We start from the raw sequence: 16155 nt of genomic DNA on the forward strand, positions 1-16155 counted from the left end.
AGACACAAAACAACCACAAAGAAACAAAACAACTACAAAGAAACAAAACAACTACGAAGAAACAAAACAACTACAAAGAAACAAAACAACTACGAAGAAACAAAACAACTACAAAGAAACAAAACAACTACAAAGAAACAAAACGACTACAAAGAAACAAAACAACCACAAAGAAACAAAACAACCACAAAGAAACAAAACAACTACAAAGAAACAAAATAACTACGAAGAAACAAAACAACTACAAAGAAACAAAAAAACTGCAAAGAAACAAAACAACCACAAAGAAACAAAACAACTACAAAGAAACAAAACAACTACGAAGAAACAAAACAACTACAAAGAAACAAAACAACTGCAAAGAAACAAAACAACCACAAAGAAACAAAACAACTACGAAGAAACAAAACAACTACAAAGAAACAAAACAACCACAAAGAAACAAAACAACTACAAAGAAACAAAACAACTACGAAGAAACAAAACAACTACAAAGAAACAAAACAACTGCAAAGAAACAAAACAACCACAAAGAAACAAAACAACTACAAAGAAACAAAACAACTACGAAGAAACAAAACAACCACAAAGAAACAAAACAACTACAAAGAAACAAAACGACCACAAAATAAAAATAACAGTATTTCAGAATAAAGTATTAAAATTTTGATCTCCAGTGTAAATTTACTGAATACGCGCACACATAGAAGGTAATTTGTCGATAAAATGTCGAAATAAAATATTGAGAAAAGTCGAATGAGATGTATTTAAATGTCTCCTTATATTAATAAAACATTAACAATCAATTAAATGTATTTACTCTGAAATAAAAACAGGTTTTATTATTATTTTTGCTTGAAATGTTTTAAATCAAACTGTACTGTACTTGCTGATTAACTCTCTGTCTGTCCACTAACTGATTAATCGACAAATTGATCAACTGGCTAATTGGTTAATTGGTTAATTAATTAGGCTGATAATACTTATGATGAGTTATTATTTATGTGATTTTTTTGAGTGCAATAATTAAAATGTTTCCTTCTGAGATAAAAACTTTTCATCGTTGCATTTGAACTAAAAAAAGAAAACTTCTTCACTGGTTTTAACTTTTCATTTCTTCTCATTTCCTGTTTATTGTTTGCAAAATAGTTATAAAAATGAAATACTTCAACACTAAAGTTTAAAGTTTTACTTAAGAACATTTTACAACAGAGGCTCGTGCAGACTTTTACTTTTTTGACTGATAAAACTTCTGAAGCTACTTTTACTGAAGTAAACCCAGATTCTTGGAAATTTTTACTGCAGAAAAGGATAAAAAAATACATGTTTCTTCCACCAGAGTTGGATCTGAATTATTAATTTTCTCAGACAGACAGACAGGTGGACGGACAGGTGACTGGACAGACAGACAGGTGGACAGGTGGGTGGACAGACAGGTGGACAGATAGACAGACAGACAGGTGGGTGGACAGACAGGTTGACAGGTGGGCGGACAGGTGGACAGACAGACAGACAGGTGGATGGACAGGTGTCTCACCCTCGTCCAGAAGCCTCTCCAGGTGCTGGAAGATCCCGCAGAAGTTCGGCAGACTGCTCATCAGCTTCTTGTCGTTCATGAGCTGCATCAGATAATCCGGACTGGGCCTCTTCTCCTTCCCCTCCATCTCCCCCACCATGGTCCGGACACAAGAGACAGAACACGGCGGCACCGGATCACAGCGGACCTGTTGTGTGTGTGCGGATCATGAAGATTACAATCCAGACCCGAACCCGAACCCGGACCCGCTCTCTACCCCCTGTTGCTCTGCTTTTAATCCCACAAGTTGAAAGGGATAAAACACTTTGTGAACTCTCCTCCGGTGGTGGAGTGATCCGGATCAGAGGAGGATCCGATGTGACTCCGGGTTGTATCCCTCCAGCAGCTCCAGCTCTGCCCCCGACTCTCTCCTCCGGACCTCCCCGGCGCTCAGCGGCTGTCTGTCGGCGAGCTGCTGCTCCGTCCTCCGCTCCGTCCGTCCGGTCCTCCTCACACACACTCTCAGCAGTGAACACACACACACACTGAGGCTGAGAGCGGAGGAGAGTCAAGTTCAACCACAGGACACACACGGCATCCGGATCGGCCTTCACAATAAAAGCATGGCAATAAAAGCATGCGTCATTAACAGCAACGGTGCACGGATCTATCATTACAGCCGTGAAAAGGGACGACACGGGCAACCTGCAACACAGCAACACACAGGCAACCTGCAACACACGGCAACCTGCAACATGTAGCCTAACACAGCAACCTGCAACACAGCCACTTGTAACACAGCAACACACAGCGACTTGTAACATAGCAACACACAGCAACCTGCTACACAGCAACACACAGCAACCTGTAAATCAGAAACATGTAACAGAGCAACACACAGCAACCTATCAAACACAGCAACCTGCAGCAAACAGCAACTTGTAACAGCAACACACAGCAACCTGCAACACAGCAATAGACTGAAACCTGCAATACAGCAACACACAGCAACTTGTAACAGAGCAACACACAGCAACCTACAAAACACAGCAACCTGAAACAAACAGCAACTTGTAATACAGCAACACACAGCAACTTGTAACACACAGCATCCTGCAACACACAGCAACCTGCTACACAGCAACACACGGCAACCTGTAACACAGAAACATGTAACAGAGCAACACACAGCAACCTATAAAACACAGCAACCTGCAGCAAACAGCAACTTGTAACAGCAACACACAGCAACCTGCAACACACAGCAACCTGTAACACAGCAACGTGTAACACACAGCAGCACGCAGCAACCTGCAGCAAATAGCAACTTGTAACAGCAACACACAGCAACCTGCAAAACACAGCAACGTGTACCACACAGCAGCACACAGCAACCTGCACCACACAGCAACCTGCAACACAGCAACACACAGCAACTTGTAAAACACAGCAACTTGCCAGACAGCAACACACAGCAACCTGCTACACAGCAACACACAGCAGCCTGCTACACACAGCAACCTGCAACACAGCAACACACAGCAACCTGCAACACACAGCAACCTGCTGCACACAGCAACCTGAGCACACAGCAACCTGCAACACACAGCAACCTGCAACACAGCAACACACAGCAACCTGCTGCACACAGCAACCTGCAACACAGAAACACACAGCAACCTGCTGCACACAGTAACCTGCAACACAGAAACACACAGCAACCTGCTGCACACAGCAACCTGCTACACACAGCAACCTGCAACACAGCAACACACAGCAACCTGCTGCACACAGCAACCTGCTGCACACAGCAACCTGCTACACACAGCAACCTGCAACACAGCAACACACAGCAACCTGCTGCACACAGCAACCTGCAACACAGAAACACACAGCAACCTGCTGCACACAGTCACCTGCAACACAGAAACACACAGCAACCTGCTGCACACAGCAACCTGCAACACAGAAACACACAGCAACCTGCTGCACACAGCAACCTGCAACAGAGCAACACACAGCAACCTGCAACACAGCAACACACAGCAAACTGCTGCACACAGCAACCTGCTGCACACAGCAACCTGCAACACAGAAACACACAGCAACCTGCTGCACACAGCAACCTGCAACACAGAAACACACAGCAACCTGCTGCACACAGCAACCTGCAACACAGAAACACACAGCAACCTGCTGCACACAGCAACCTGCAACACAGAAACACACAGCAACCTGCTGCACACAGCAACCTGCAGCAGAGCAACATGTAACACAGCAACACACAGCAACCTGTAACAGACAGCAACCTGCAACAGAGCAACACACAGCAACGTGTAACACACAGCAACCCACATCAAGCTGTCAGTGTCAATAAAGCCCCTCAGTCTGAATCTGTTGCTTTGAATTCTTTAATTGGCTTTAATGGTTTTAACTTGTTTTTCATATGGAAACGAGTCCCCCCTCCTCCCCCCTCCTCCCCCTGATGCCTGGGAGCCAGGGAGGAGAAGAAAGGGCTTGAAAAGAGAGGAAAGGGGGAGAGAGAGGGGGAGGAGGGAGGAATAAAACGGCACTTCTTCTTCTTCTTGTGTGTGTGATGTCAGTCTGCGGCCTCGTCTCTCAGCAGAAACACATCACACTGAAGAATGTGTGAACGGGCTCCGTGCGCCCTGAGCGCCGTCTGCCGGGCTCCGGCCCTGCCCTCTGATTGGTCGGGGGCGCGCTTTCAGACACAACTGAGGGCAGCAGTGACGTCCCAGTGGGCCACTTGTCTGAGACTGGTTTAACTGGTGAGCTGCTCCTTTGTCCCATGAACCAAACTACTTAATATGCAGGAAAAGATGCAGTTAATCAGCAGGATCACGTGCGTCATAACTGTTATTTTAACTGTCTAACTGGGCTTTTGTGTAAGTTTAAAACATGTAAGAATATTGTTTAATTGTTCCTGTTATATTTTATTTTCCCCTGTGTTCATATTTTTCTATTTATTGTTTCTTATTGAGGCTTTTTCTACATGTTTGCTTCCACTTTGTTGCTGTAATAAGGAAATTTCCCCCTTCGTGCGACTAATAAAGCAATATCTTATCTTTTAAATCGTTTAATATTCTTGTGTTTTTACGCCTCTGGGAACGCCACTCAACTTTTGTTGTCTGACCCTCAGTGTAATAGCAATAAAGCTCTCTACGACAACGGGAATTAAGTTATAATATATCGCAACATTTCGAGAATAAAGTCGCAATAGAATAAGTTACTCTGAGTCTTATTTTAATATTTTGAATCACCTGTGTTTCTAACCCTAACCATAATATGGTGCATAAAAATCAACAAAAATGCAGGAAATCAAGTGTCTGATGGTCTGAATTGTCACCATAGAGACCCCTGTTATCCTGGAAAAGTGCGCCCTTTGGCCCACGTCCTTCGCTCCGTTTTATTTTACTCGCAGTAAAGTCTGGTAACGAGAAAATTTGGAGCCATTTGCAAACCGAACTTCTAATCAGCGTTGGTTTTGAGGGGGGTTTAAGTGTGATGCAATTCATGCTAATCTGAGTTAGCCGCTCGCTAACTCTTTTTTCTCTGGATCCTTCTGTTGATTATGGACCGGTCTTCCCCGAGGCCTCCTCCCAGCTGGACGTGCCTGGAGCACCTCCCTAGGGAGACGTCCAGGGTTCATCCTTACCAGATGATCCTGAACCACCTCAACTGGCTCCTTTCAACCCAAAGGAGCAGCGGCTCTACTCCGAGTTCCTCACGGATGCTGAACTTCTCCCCCTCTCTCTAAGGGAGACTCCAGCCCCCCTCCTGAGGAAACACATTTCAGACGCTTGACCTCGTTCTTTCGGTCCTGACCCAGCTTTCATGACCACAGGTGAGGGTAGGACACAGGACTGACCTTTAATTTAATTTAAATTGTATTTACAGTGCCAAATCATCACAAAAGTTATCTCAAGACATTTCACATATAGAGTAGCTCAAGACCACTCTATGAATTGTTTATGATTTACCCAACAATTCCCCTATGAGCAGCAACAAGTGACAAGAACGCAGCAAAAACTAGGGCCAACTTTGACCGCCTCACAGCCTTTAGATACTTGCGTTGTTTCACGCAGACTCACCAACAAGGTTTATTTATCTGTTTGTTTGTTTGTTTGTTTATTTCAGGCGTGCCGGTTAGATTCCTCATCATCACGCATTATCTTGGTTTAAATCGTACAATTCTCACGTCCGACAAAGGAAAGCGGGAGAAGCAAAAGCTTATCTAGTCCCGCCCCCGTTAAGTTTGGAGGTTGGAGTTTAAATAAAATGTAAAAACACTTTAGGTCATTTTCCTTCGATGGGAAAACTGTTCCACCACTGTTTGTGTTTTGCTGGTTTAATATTATGGTCTGTACGAGACTGCACGACTTATTACAACAGAGCGGTTCTTTTACAGCAAACAATGAAGCTGTTCTTCCTGTGTGTGTGTGTGTGTGTGTGTGTGTGTGTGTGTGTGTGTGTGTGTGTGTGTGTGTGTGTGTGTGTGTGTGTGTGTGTGTGTGTGTGTGTGTGTGTGTGTGTGTGTGTGTGTGTGTGTGTGTGTGTGTGTGTGTGTGTGTGAGTGTGTGAGTGTGTGAGTGTGTGTGATCAGCTGATCTTCCGTCAGACAAAAGAACAAGGAGAAACAAATATCGGTCTGTCTGCAGAGGTCACTGTGTTAAATCCACCTGTTACGTCTCCACTTTGTTTCTATTTGTATAAAACTGTGTTTGTTGCATTTATATATTTATAGATTACACAGGTTTGTTGAACACGACACAGATCAGGATTAAATTATTAGATTAATAAAGAACCTTTTTAACCATCAGAGGGAGACTCCCCGTGAGCTGTGAGGGGTTAAACGATGGTCGATGCTCCTGCAGAAGAAACGAGTCTGAACCGTGTCCATGTTCTGTTGTCCTGAGAAAATACGGTTTCATTCGCACTGACATGGGGAAGCACTACACTACCCACAATCCTTAGCGTATCAGCGACGTATCTGATTGGTGGAGATGGCTGTTACCGTGGAAATGTTGACTGCACATATGAACCTACGAACCAACGAACATACGAACCGACAAACATACGAACAAACATACGAACCAACAACAAACAAAGAACAAACGTACGCACGAACCAACAAACATACAAAACAACGAACATACGACCATCAACCAACGACCAATGAACAAACATACGAACCAACGAACAACAAACAACAAACAAACATACGAACCAACAAACATACGAACCAACATACGAACCAACATACGAACCAACGACCAACAAACATTAGAACAAACAAACATTAGAACAAACAAACAAACATACGAACCAACGACCATACGAACAAACATACGAACCAACAAACGAACAAACATACGAACCAACAAACATACGAACCAACGACCGACCAACAAACATACGAACCAACGACCAACCAACAAACATACGAACCAACAACAAACAACAAACCTACGAACAACGAACAAACAAACATACGAACCAACAACAAACAAAGAACAACAAACAACAAACCTACGAACCAACAAACATACGAACAAACAAACATACGAACCAACAAACATACGAACAATGAACAAACAAACATACGAACAACGTACAAACAAACATACGAACCAACAAACATACGAACAATGAACAAACAAACATACGAACAACGAACAAACAAACAGACGACCAACAAACATACGACCAACAAACATACGAACCAACAAACAAACATACAAACTAACAAACAACAAACAACGGACAAACAAACACACGAACCAACGACCAATGAACAACAAACAACGAACAAATATACAAATATATAACCAATGAACAACAAACAACAAACAAATATACAAATATACGAACCAACGAAAAACGAAAAAACATACGAACCAACGACCCAACGAACAACAAACATATGAACAAACAAACATACGAACATACGAACCAACGAACAACAAACATACGAGCCAACAAACACGACCCCGTTAACGCGTAGTGAGCTGCTTTCACTGAACTCTTCGGTCGTTATGTAACAGCAAAGACGCGCAGATCGGTTTAACGCATCTGAATCTGCGTGAACTCTTAAATGCTCCGCCCGCTAACCACCAAATGAGTAGACTCTTTATTTTATTCCAGTCCGACTCTTCTAGCCCCTGACACTCTTGTAACTTTAATTTTTTACTTTTCTGACGTTTTCAGGCATAAATCTCTGTATTTAAGGGTTTTGTGATTGGATGAACGGGGAACGGGACTTTACCCAGAGGGTTTTAACACCGTAGTGTTAGCGCTGGCTCCTCCTGTGTGTGATGGATGGAGGAGGTCCTGGGAAAGGTCCTGGCTGGTCCTGGTCCAGGTTTTGAACCGAGAGCAGACTAATAAAGCAGCACAGACGCCACAAATCACGCTGCAGCAGCAGCAGATTTAATTAAAGAGGAAACAGATCTGAGGTCAGTTCAGCCTGAAGGTTATTTAAGGTTCAACAGGAGGATTCACACCAGAGCTGATTCTGGGTCTGAGTCTGAGCCACGACACAGCAGCTACGGGGAAACCTGTCTCATCTCCTCCTGTCTCACCTCCTCCTGTCTCACCTCCTCCTGTCTCACCTCAATGAAACCTGTCTCACCTACTGTCTCACCTCCTCCTGTCTCACCTCAATGAAACCTGTCTCACCTCCTCCTGTCTCACCTCAATGAAACCTGTCTCACCTACTGTCTCACCTCCTCCTGTCTCACCTCCTCCTGTCTCACCTCAATGAAACCTGTCTCACCTACTGTCTCACCTCCTCCTGTCTCACCTCCTCCTGTCTCACCTCAATGAAACCTGTCTCACCTACTGTCTCACCTCCTCCTGTCTCACCTCAATGAAACCTGTCTCACCTACTGCCTCACCTCCTCCTGTCTCACCTCAATGAAACCTGTCTCACCTCCTCCTGTCTCACCTCAATGAAACCTGTCTCACCTCCTCCTGTTTCACCTCCTCCTGTCTCATCTCCTGTCTCACCTCCTCTTCCTCCTGTCTGACCTCCTCTACTGTCTCACCTCCTTTGTCCCACCTCAATGAAACTGGTCTCACCTCCACTGTCTAACCTCCTCCTGTCTCACCTCCTCCTGTCTCACCTCAATGAAACCTGTCTCACCTCCTCCTGTATCACCTCCTCAGCTTATTCACCTCCTGTCTCACCTCCTCCTGTCTCACCTCAATGAAACCTGTCTCACCTCCTCTGTTTCATCTCCTCTGTTGTCTCCCCTCATCTTCCTACTGTCTCACCTCCTCTGTCATACTTAATTTTCCTCTCTTCCTGTCTCCCCTCATCTTCCTACTGTCTCACCTCCTCTGTCATACTTAATTTTCCTCTGTTCCTGTCTCACCTCATCTTCCTACTGTCTCACCTCCTCTGTCATACTTAATTTTCCTCTCTTCCTGTCTCACCTCATCTTCCTTCTGTCTCACCTCCTTTTCCACCCTTTGTCTCACCTCCTCTGCTTATTCACCTCCTGTCTCACCTCCTCTGTCTCACCTCCTCTTCCTCCTGTCTCACCTCCTCCTGTTTCATCTCATCTGTCTCACCTCATTTTCCTCTCTTCCTGTCTCTCCTCCTTGTGTCTTACCTCCTCTCACATCTTGTCTCACCTCCTTTTCCTCTCTTCCTGTCTCACCTCTTCTCCTCCTTTCTAACTTCCTCCCGTCTCACCTCTTCATCCTCTCCTCTCTTCATCCTCCCGTCTCACCTCTTCATCCTCTCCTCCTGTCTCTCTCTCCTCCTCAGTCTCCCCTCGTCTCCTCCTTTCTAACTTCCTCCCGTCTCACCTCTTCATCCTCTCCTCTCTTCATCCTCCCCTGTCTCACCTCTTCATCCTCTCCTCCTGTCTCTCTCACCTCCTCCTCCTGTCTCACCCCCATGCTTTTCTTTTCTATCTGCTCCTTTTCTTCCTCGTTCTCTCTTTTAAGCTTTCTCCCACAGTTGGGTCCAGACCTCCATGTTGTATGAAAGGAGAGGTCTGACCCCTCCTCCCCTCCTCCTCCCCTCCTCCTCCCTCCTCCTCCCCCCTCCTGGTGTCTTTGTCTCTGTCCTTGGCAGTCTCAGCGAGTCCTCAGAGCGTCTTTCAGGAGCAAAGAATAGCAGATTGTCTTCATTAAGGAGGACGCCTTGTTTCAGGAAGTCCAGGCCGGGAGGAGGGGGGAGAAGGGGGGAGGTACAGAGAGAGAGAGAGAGAGAGAGAGAGAGAGAGAGAGAGAGGGAGAGAGGAGGAGGTGAAGCAGAATGTCAAGGCGAGGGAGTCTTTTGTGCCGGGTGTTTTCCGCCCGACGACAGCTGATTCATATTCAAATACAGCTTCTGAATGGAGACACACACACACACACACACACACACACACACACACACAGACACACACACACACACACACAGACACACACACCTCGTTTACAAAGAGGAAACAGTTAAAAAGAGTGATGTCATTCCTGGAGGAGGTGTGAAGCTGTGAGAAAGAAAGGAGGTGAAGGAGAGGAGGAGGTGAAGAAGGAGAAGAGGAGAAGGAAAAGATGAGGTGATGGAGAGGATGAGCTGAAGGAGAGGAGGAGGTGAAGAAGGAGAGGAGGAGGTGGAGGAGAGGAAGTGGGGAAGGAGAGGAGGAGGTGGAGAAGGAGGTGAAGAAGAAGAGGAGGAGATGGAAAAGGTGGTGAAGGAGAGGAGGAGGAGGAGGAGAGAAGGAGGTGAAGAAGGAGTCCCATCCAAACTGACGCTCACCAGAACTTTATTATCGTTGTTTTTACAGAATCAAACGATGAAACTACGACTCACACGTGTGATGTCACTTCCTGTTCTGACCATTTTCAACTTCAGACGCTTCGTCTTCGTTTCCCCTGGTTCAGGAACCCGTTCGATCGAAAAAGCGTTTTTTGAGGTTGTTTGTGTCTATTTGTGGTCGTTTTGAGTCTCTTTGTGGTCGTTTTGAGTCTCTTTGTGGTCGTTTTGTGTCTCTTTGCGGTCATTTTGTGTCTCTTTGTGGTCGTTTTGAGTCTCTTTGTGGTCGTTTTGAGTCTCTTTGTGGTTGTTTAGAGTCTCTTTGTGGTCGTTTTGTGTCTCTTTGTGGTCATTTTGTGTCTCTTTGCGGTCATTTTAAGTCTGTTTGTGGTTGTTTTGTGTCTCTTTGTGGTCGTTTTGAGTCTCTTTGTGGTCGTTTTGAGTCTCTTTGTGGTCATTTTGAGTCTCTTTGAAGCAGTTTTGTGTCTCTCTGAAGCTGTTTTGTGTCTCTTTGTGGTCGTTTTGAGTCTCTTTGTGGTCGTTTTGAGTCTCTTTCTGGTTGTTTTGAGTCCCTTTGAAGTTGTTTTGTGTCTCTTTGTGGTCGTTTTGTGTTTCTTTGTCGTAGTTCTGAGTCTCTTTGAGGTCGTTTTGAGTAATTTTGTGGTCGTTTTAAGTCTCTTTGTGGTCATTTTGTGTCTCTTTGTCGTCGTTCTGAGTCTCTTTGAGGTCATTTTGAGTCATTTTGTCGTCGTTTTGAGTCTCTTTGTGTTTATTTTGTGGTCATTTTGTGTCTCTTTGTGGTCGGTTTGAGTCTCTTTGAAGTTGTTTTGTGTCTCTTTGTGGTCGTTTTGAGTCGTTTTGTGGTCAATTTGAGTCTTTTTGTGATCGCTTCGTGGTTGTTTTGCGTCCCTTTCTGGTTGTGATGTAGTAGGTTATCAATATAGTCATTATGGCAACGCACAGCTTTCCATGAGGCCGTTATGGCAACAGAGCCACTGACCGGCGCTCTGAAACTGAACAGAGGTTGAAATTAAGCAGTCAGATAGTCCGACAGCTGCTGATTGGTCCAGCAGCTCCAGATTGCTGTGTTCTCATTGGACATTTTTCAGTGAGGTAGGCGGAGCGGTCTAGCTGTCCATCAGAAGAATCGGGGGTCTCGATTGGCTCTCCGGGAGCGGAAACGGATCTCAGAAAGTTTAGAGTTGATGCCAGAGCCGATGACTCCTCTCCTGGCGAGCGGGAACCGAGCCAAGATGGCGTCTGAGAAACAGAGAGGAAGAGCGTGAGAGAGGCGGGACGTATAAAGGAACGTTCTGGTGGAACCGTCTGAACCTACTGAAGATAGCGTTGATCTTGTGCGGGTCCAGAGCGCTACGTTGTGGGTGGAAGGCGGGCCGACGGCTCCGCCCGCCTCGCAGGTTACTGTTCATCAGCGTGTTCATGTCGAACACACCCAGCAGCAGCAACCGCGCCATCGCCGTGGGAGACGGCGCTTGATTGGCTGCCTGATAAGAGCGGATATCACAGAGAACGCCAGAGCCTGGATACACCTCCACCTGGCTCACCTGGACACACAGAAAAGCTAAATGAGTCAATCCGGCTGTTCAGTCTGACGTAAAACCCTTTCAAAATAAGATTTCCGGGTCCAACAATCCGGAAAAACAAAACGGACAACAACAGCCAAACATGTGAACAATTAAGATCACATCTTTCGTCAGATAGACGTGTTTTTCAGTGATAAGACAAAGGTAAGATGACAATTATGTTGTTTTTCTAAAAAAATTTGATCTGTGAAACAACGGGGAACACGTCACTGCGGCTTGAACTTGGAAATCATATTTTGAAAGGGTGTTACGTCACAACTTAACAGCCAGATAATACGCTGCTAGCGAGCTGCTAACGAGCGGCTAACAATCTGCTAGTGAGCTGTCAACAAGCAGCTAACGAGCGGATAACAAGCTGCTAACATGCTGCTAGAAAGCTGCCAACAAGCTGTCAACAAGCTTCTAACAAGCTGCTAACAAGCTTTCAACAGGCTGCTAACGAGTGAATAACAAGCTGCTAACATGCTGCTAACATGCTGTCAACAAGCTGCTAAGAAGCTGCTAAGGAGCTGCTAGCGAGCTGCTAACGAGCTGCTAGCGAGATTAAATCGAGAAGATACCAAGTTGCTATCATGCCACTAACGATCTGCTAACAGGGGTTAACAAGCTGCTAACAAGCTGCTAACAAGCTGCTAACAAGCTGCTAACGTGATGTCACACTGGCAGATTAAACCAGTTCAAAACCAGATCAGATGTTCTCACCTGTCCGTTAACGTATCCGGCGGTACACTGGCTCTCGGAGCAGCTCCTTCTCAGCTCCTCCATGTCGGTCTGGCTGCAGAGCGGCGCCTCCTCCCCCATGTGGCTCGCCAGGTCTGGCACCTCCTCGTCCTCGGAGCCCAGCAGGCCCCAGGACTCTGACGTGTCCCCGCTCACCTCCTCCTGGAGCTGCTGCATGGAGACCTGGGGGCTAAAGTCTCTGTCCTGATTGGTCGCCGTGGGGTGGTGATGAGAGTATGGAGCGTAACTGTCGCTCCTGCCTGTCGCCATGGAGACCGAGTGATGAGGGTTGACCTGACCCAACGTCTGCCACATGGTGGACAGGAGCCCGGGGATTTCTGGGAAATGAAGTCAAATTGAATGTCACATGTGACGCTAAAGTCTGGTAACATTTAGACTGTAAATCCGATCTTTCAGACCAAAATGATAAGATTTGAGTGTGACGTCACCAAACTATCTTCATGGGTTGCCGTGGTAACGAAGTAGGCGTCCCTGACTAAGTAGCTATGCCGATGACGCATCATTGTCCAACATGGAAGCATGAGAAATGAAGGTCCAACAATATGCCCTTCAAACAATCGTGCTCAATGGCGTGACCTTTCCATCAGGTGGAGCTGCGGCATTTTTGAACGTTATTATATATTAAATATTATTAATCGTGACCTTAGTGGTCTCTGATTGGTCACCTGTGAACAGGTTAGACACACAGACTGTATAAAAAACGGACGTAGCATCGAGGTCCGTTCTCTCAACTTGATCCAATCCTCCTCGCCTACGGGAGTCTCCATCTTGTCAGACTTTGACTCCGCCTCATTTCCTCTTAACAAAAAAGGGCATGTATGGGACGTTGGGGGGAGGGGCGTACGTCCATCTGGCTGACGTTTACCTCGAGGAGAAGTGAGGGCCAGAGGCTAGCTGTCACTCAAGAGGCCACGCCGCTAATTATTCATAAACTTTAACCACCAATAAAATAAAAACAAACCTGGTACAAAAAAATTCACCCCCCTCAGTGTTGTCATGGAGATCTGAGCTAAACACACGGACTAGAATGCTCTTTAGTCCTTAAACAGGTTTAATGATGCTGTGTAAACGGCCTGTTTAACATGGGGGTCAATGAGAAACTGCTCTGTTATGAAACCTGCCCCTAGTGGACACTTAGAGGACTGAAGTTTTTGCCACTTCCTGATTGAAACAAACAGGAAGTCGCTGTGGTGGAGGCTTGGTTAGACTACGACAGGGACGTGGACTCACCGTGGACCAGCATGTTGTTGAGTCTCTGGTTCTCAGCCGACAGCTCCGCCTTCTCTCTCTCCAGCTCTCGAACCCGTAAACGCAGGAAGTGAAGCTCAGAGGTGTGCGACGGCGTCAGGCAGGACTCACCTGACTCCAGCTTCACCACCTGCAGGAGGAAGGAGGAGGGGCTTCAGATTATTGTTTGTAAATAAATAAAAAACTTGATTAAATTAATAAATCTGATGAAAAGAGTGCGTCTGCAGATTTGTGTCCGTTTATTCACCTGACACCTGCCCCCCGTTCCCCCAGTGCATGCTGGGATACTCGTCCAATGAAGGACGTTGTCAGAGACATCGAGAAAAATAGGCGTGATTGGCTGTCTCTTTAGTTGTTGCCATGGTGATCTATGCAAGTTTCCTTTTTAATATTTAATTTTCTTACCAAATTGATAAAGTTGTTATTCTATTTAGCTGTAAAATAAAACATTTAGGACCAAAACAGCGTCTTTCTTTAATTTTATTGACTTTATTTATTGTATTTATGTTGTAACATTTAAATATTTTGTTTATTTATGTCGTTATTTCACATTTTTATCACTTATCAATTTCAGTTATTGTTTATCTATTTCATCTAGTTTTTACTGAGTCTATCTGTTATCTCTTATTTTTTTATTTTGATCATTATTATGTCTTTAAAATCTTTTTTATTCTCTTTTTTGGATTATTTAAATAATCAGACACAGGCTGCAGCGCCCTCCGCAGATCATACAGTCAAACTGCACTTTAAACATCATCTGTCAAAACTTTTTACTAAAGTAATCAAGTCTTTAGTTTTATTATTTTTCGATTTGACATCAATCACACTGTTTTATATATTTTTTAATTTAATTATTATATTAAAACATATAGTTTTTTATTGTTGTTTGTATTATTTGGTGTAATTTGAACCTTTTATTGATATTGTTGATAGCTTTGTGTTGTTACTTAATCAAATGTATTAAAAGCAGCTATTTTGTAGGTTACGTGGTATGAAAATTTATGTTTTTAATACCTTGTGTTTATCCACAATAACGTAATGTTTTTTTAGCCCATTTATTCTAAACAAATGATTTCAACTTTCAATTATAACAAAACAAAAAAACGTTAATTCCTCTACGGTTCAGAGGAACTGATGATAATAACAATAATAAATAATAATAACTGTGTAATAAATGATATTGTATCAGAGAGTTACTGCAAAGTTTCTGGATTAAATTAAAGTTGTATTTTTAAGAATCCAGCAAAATAAAATAAATAATGATTTAAGCTGAATATTTTATTAATATTAATTTAGAAATAGTCTAATCTTTAAACATATTCATACTAACTGGAATATTAAAATAAATGTATTGACGTATAATAAATTAAATGACAATAAAAATTATATATTATAATAAATGATGACTGTTTCAGTATTGTGAGTGACTGATATGAGCTTTAAATCAGATTTAATTACAAATGCATTCAGACTATACTGCCCTACAAGTGCAGTAACAACATATATAACAATATATATAACAATAATAACAGGATTTCTGCACAGTTTTGGCCTAAAAGTGTGGAGGTTTTGATTGATTTGTATAGTAAATATTAATAAATATTTAATAAATAACATAAATATAAATAAATAAATATAAATAAATAAATATTAAATGGCAAATTAAACAATAATCCATCATCAGCGTGCCAAATATTAATAATTAGGACAATAAAAAAACCTTAAATTATTATTTTTTTTACCTTAAATTGTTTCCATAGTAACTGCACTTCGGCTTTATAGTGCAGAATAAACTAAATGGTGTTATTTAATGTGAGTTACATCGTTATTATTGATTAATTCATCAATCACAGGTGTTATTAATATAATTAGTATCAATATAAACAGTTAATGTGACAGAACCGAGCCTCGTTGTGTGTAAACACAGGTTTACTGTATATATTTATATGTATTTGATGCATATTCATATTTCCTGACATGTCTCCGGTGTGACTCACCGTCGGCCCGGTACCGTTGATGCCGCAGTAGAGTGTCCGCTGCAGGACGCTGCTGTCCGGACTCTCCGTCATCTGGAGGCTCTAACGGGACCACGGAACCGAGAGAACCCGGTGATGTTCCGACGCTTCTGCCGCCGCGGCCACCGCTCACAAACACACAAAGAGAAAATGATAAACAACTTTATTAAAATTCATAAACAACCCCCACTTCCGGTGCCGCCGCGTGACGTCGTCTCCGAGTGACCGCGCTGTAGTTTCTGGAGCGGGCTCGCAGCG

The 16155-nt window shown here is 43.9% G+C and overlaps 2 protein-coding genes across 2 annotated transcripts in view; both read right to left on the bottom strand.

Moving 5' to 3' along the window:
* Positions 1-2010, bottom strand: part of qkib (QKI, KH domain containing, RNA binding b) — a 13076-nt gene extending 11066 nt beyond the window's left edge. The window contains exon 1 of the mRNA XM_083923135.1: positions 1538-2010. Within this exon, the coding sequence (XP_083779261.1) occupies positions 1538-1676 (139 nt within the window). The 5' untranslated portion in view covers positions 1677-2010. The remainder of the gene's footprint in view (positions 1-1537) is intronic.
* An 8326-nt stretch (positions 2011-10336) lies between these two features.
* Positions 10337-16017, bottom strand: LOC310953898 (uncharacterized protein). Its single transcript, XM_083923159.1, has 5 exons — positions 15880-16017; positions 13865-14012; positions 12596-12951; positions 11626-11854; positions 10337-11549 (listed from the first exon to the last, which is right to left on the bottom strand). The coding sequence occupies exons 1-5, from the start codon at positions 15949-15951 to the stop codon at positions 11428-11430; spliced, it is 927 nt and encodes a 308-aa protein (XP_083779285.1). The 5' UTR covers positions 15952-16017; the 3' UTR covers positions 10337-11427.
* Positions 16018-16155: the final 138 nt, after the last annotated feature.

This window comes from Echiichthys vipera (assembly GCF_963691815.1).
Source record: "Echiichthys vipera genome assembly, chromosome: 11".
NCBI lineage: Eukaryota > Metazoa > Chordata > Actinopteri > Perciformes > Trachinidae > Echiichthys > Echiichthys vipera.

Bases quoted from the DNA above. Each gene is read 5' to 3' on its own strand.
- LOC310953898 (XM_083923159.1), bottom strand. From the start codon at position 15,951: ATGACGGAGAGTCCGGACAGCAGCGTCCTGCAGCGGACACTCTACTGC. The intron at 11,855-12,595 runs GTGAGAACATCT...CTGTGTGTCCAG, and splicing joins CCGGATACGTTAACGGACAG to GTGAGCCAGGTGGAGGTGTA. The intron at 11,550-11,625 runs GTAGGTTCAGAC...TCTGTTTCTCAG, and splicing joins CAAGATCAACGCTATCTTCA to ACGCCATCTTGGCTCGGTTC.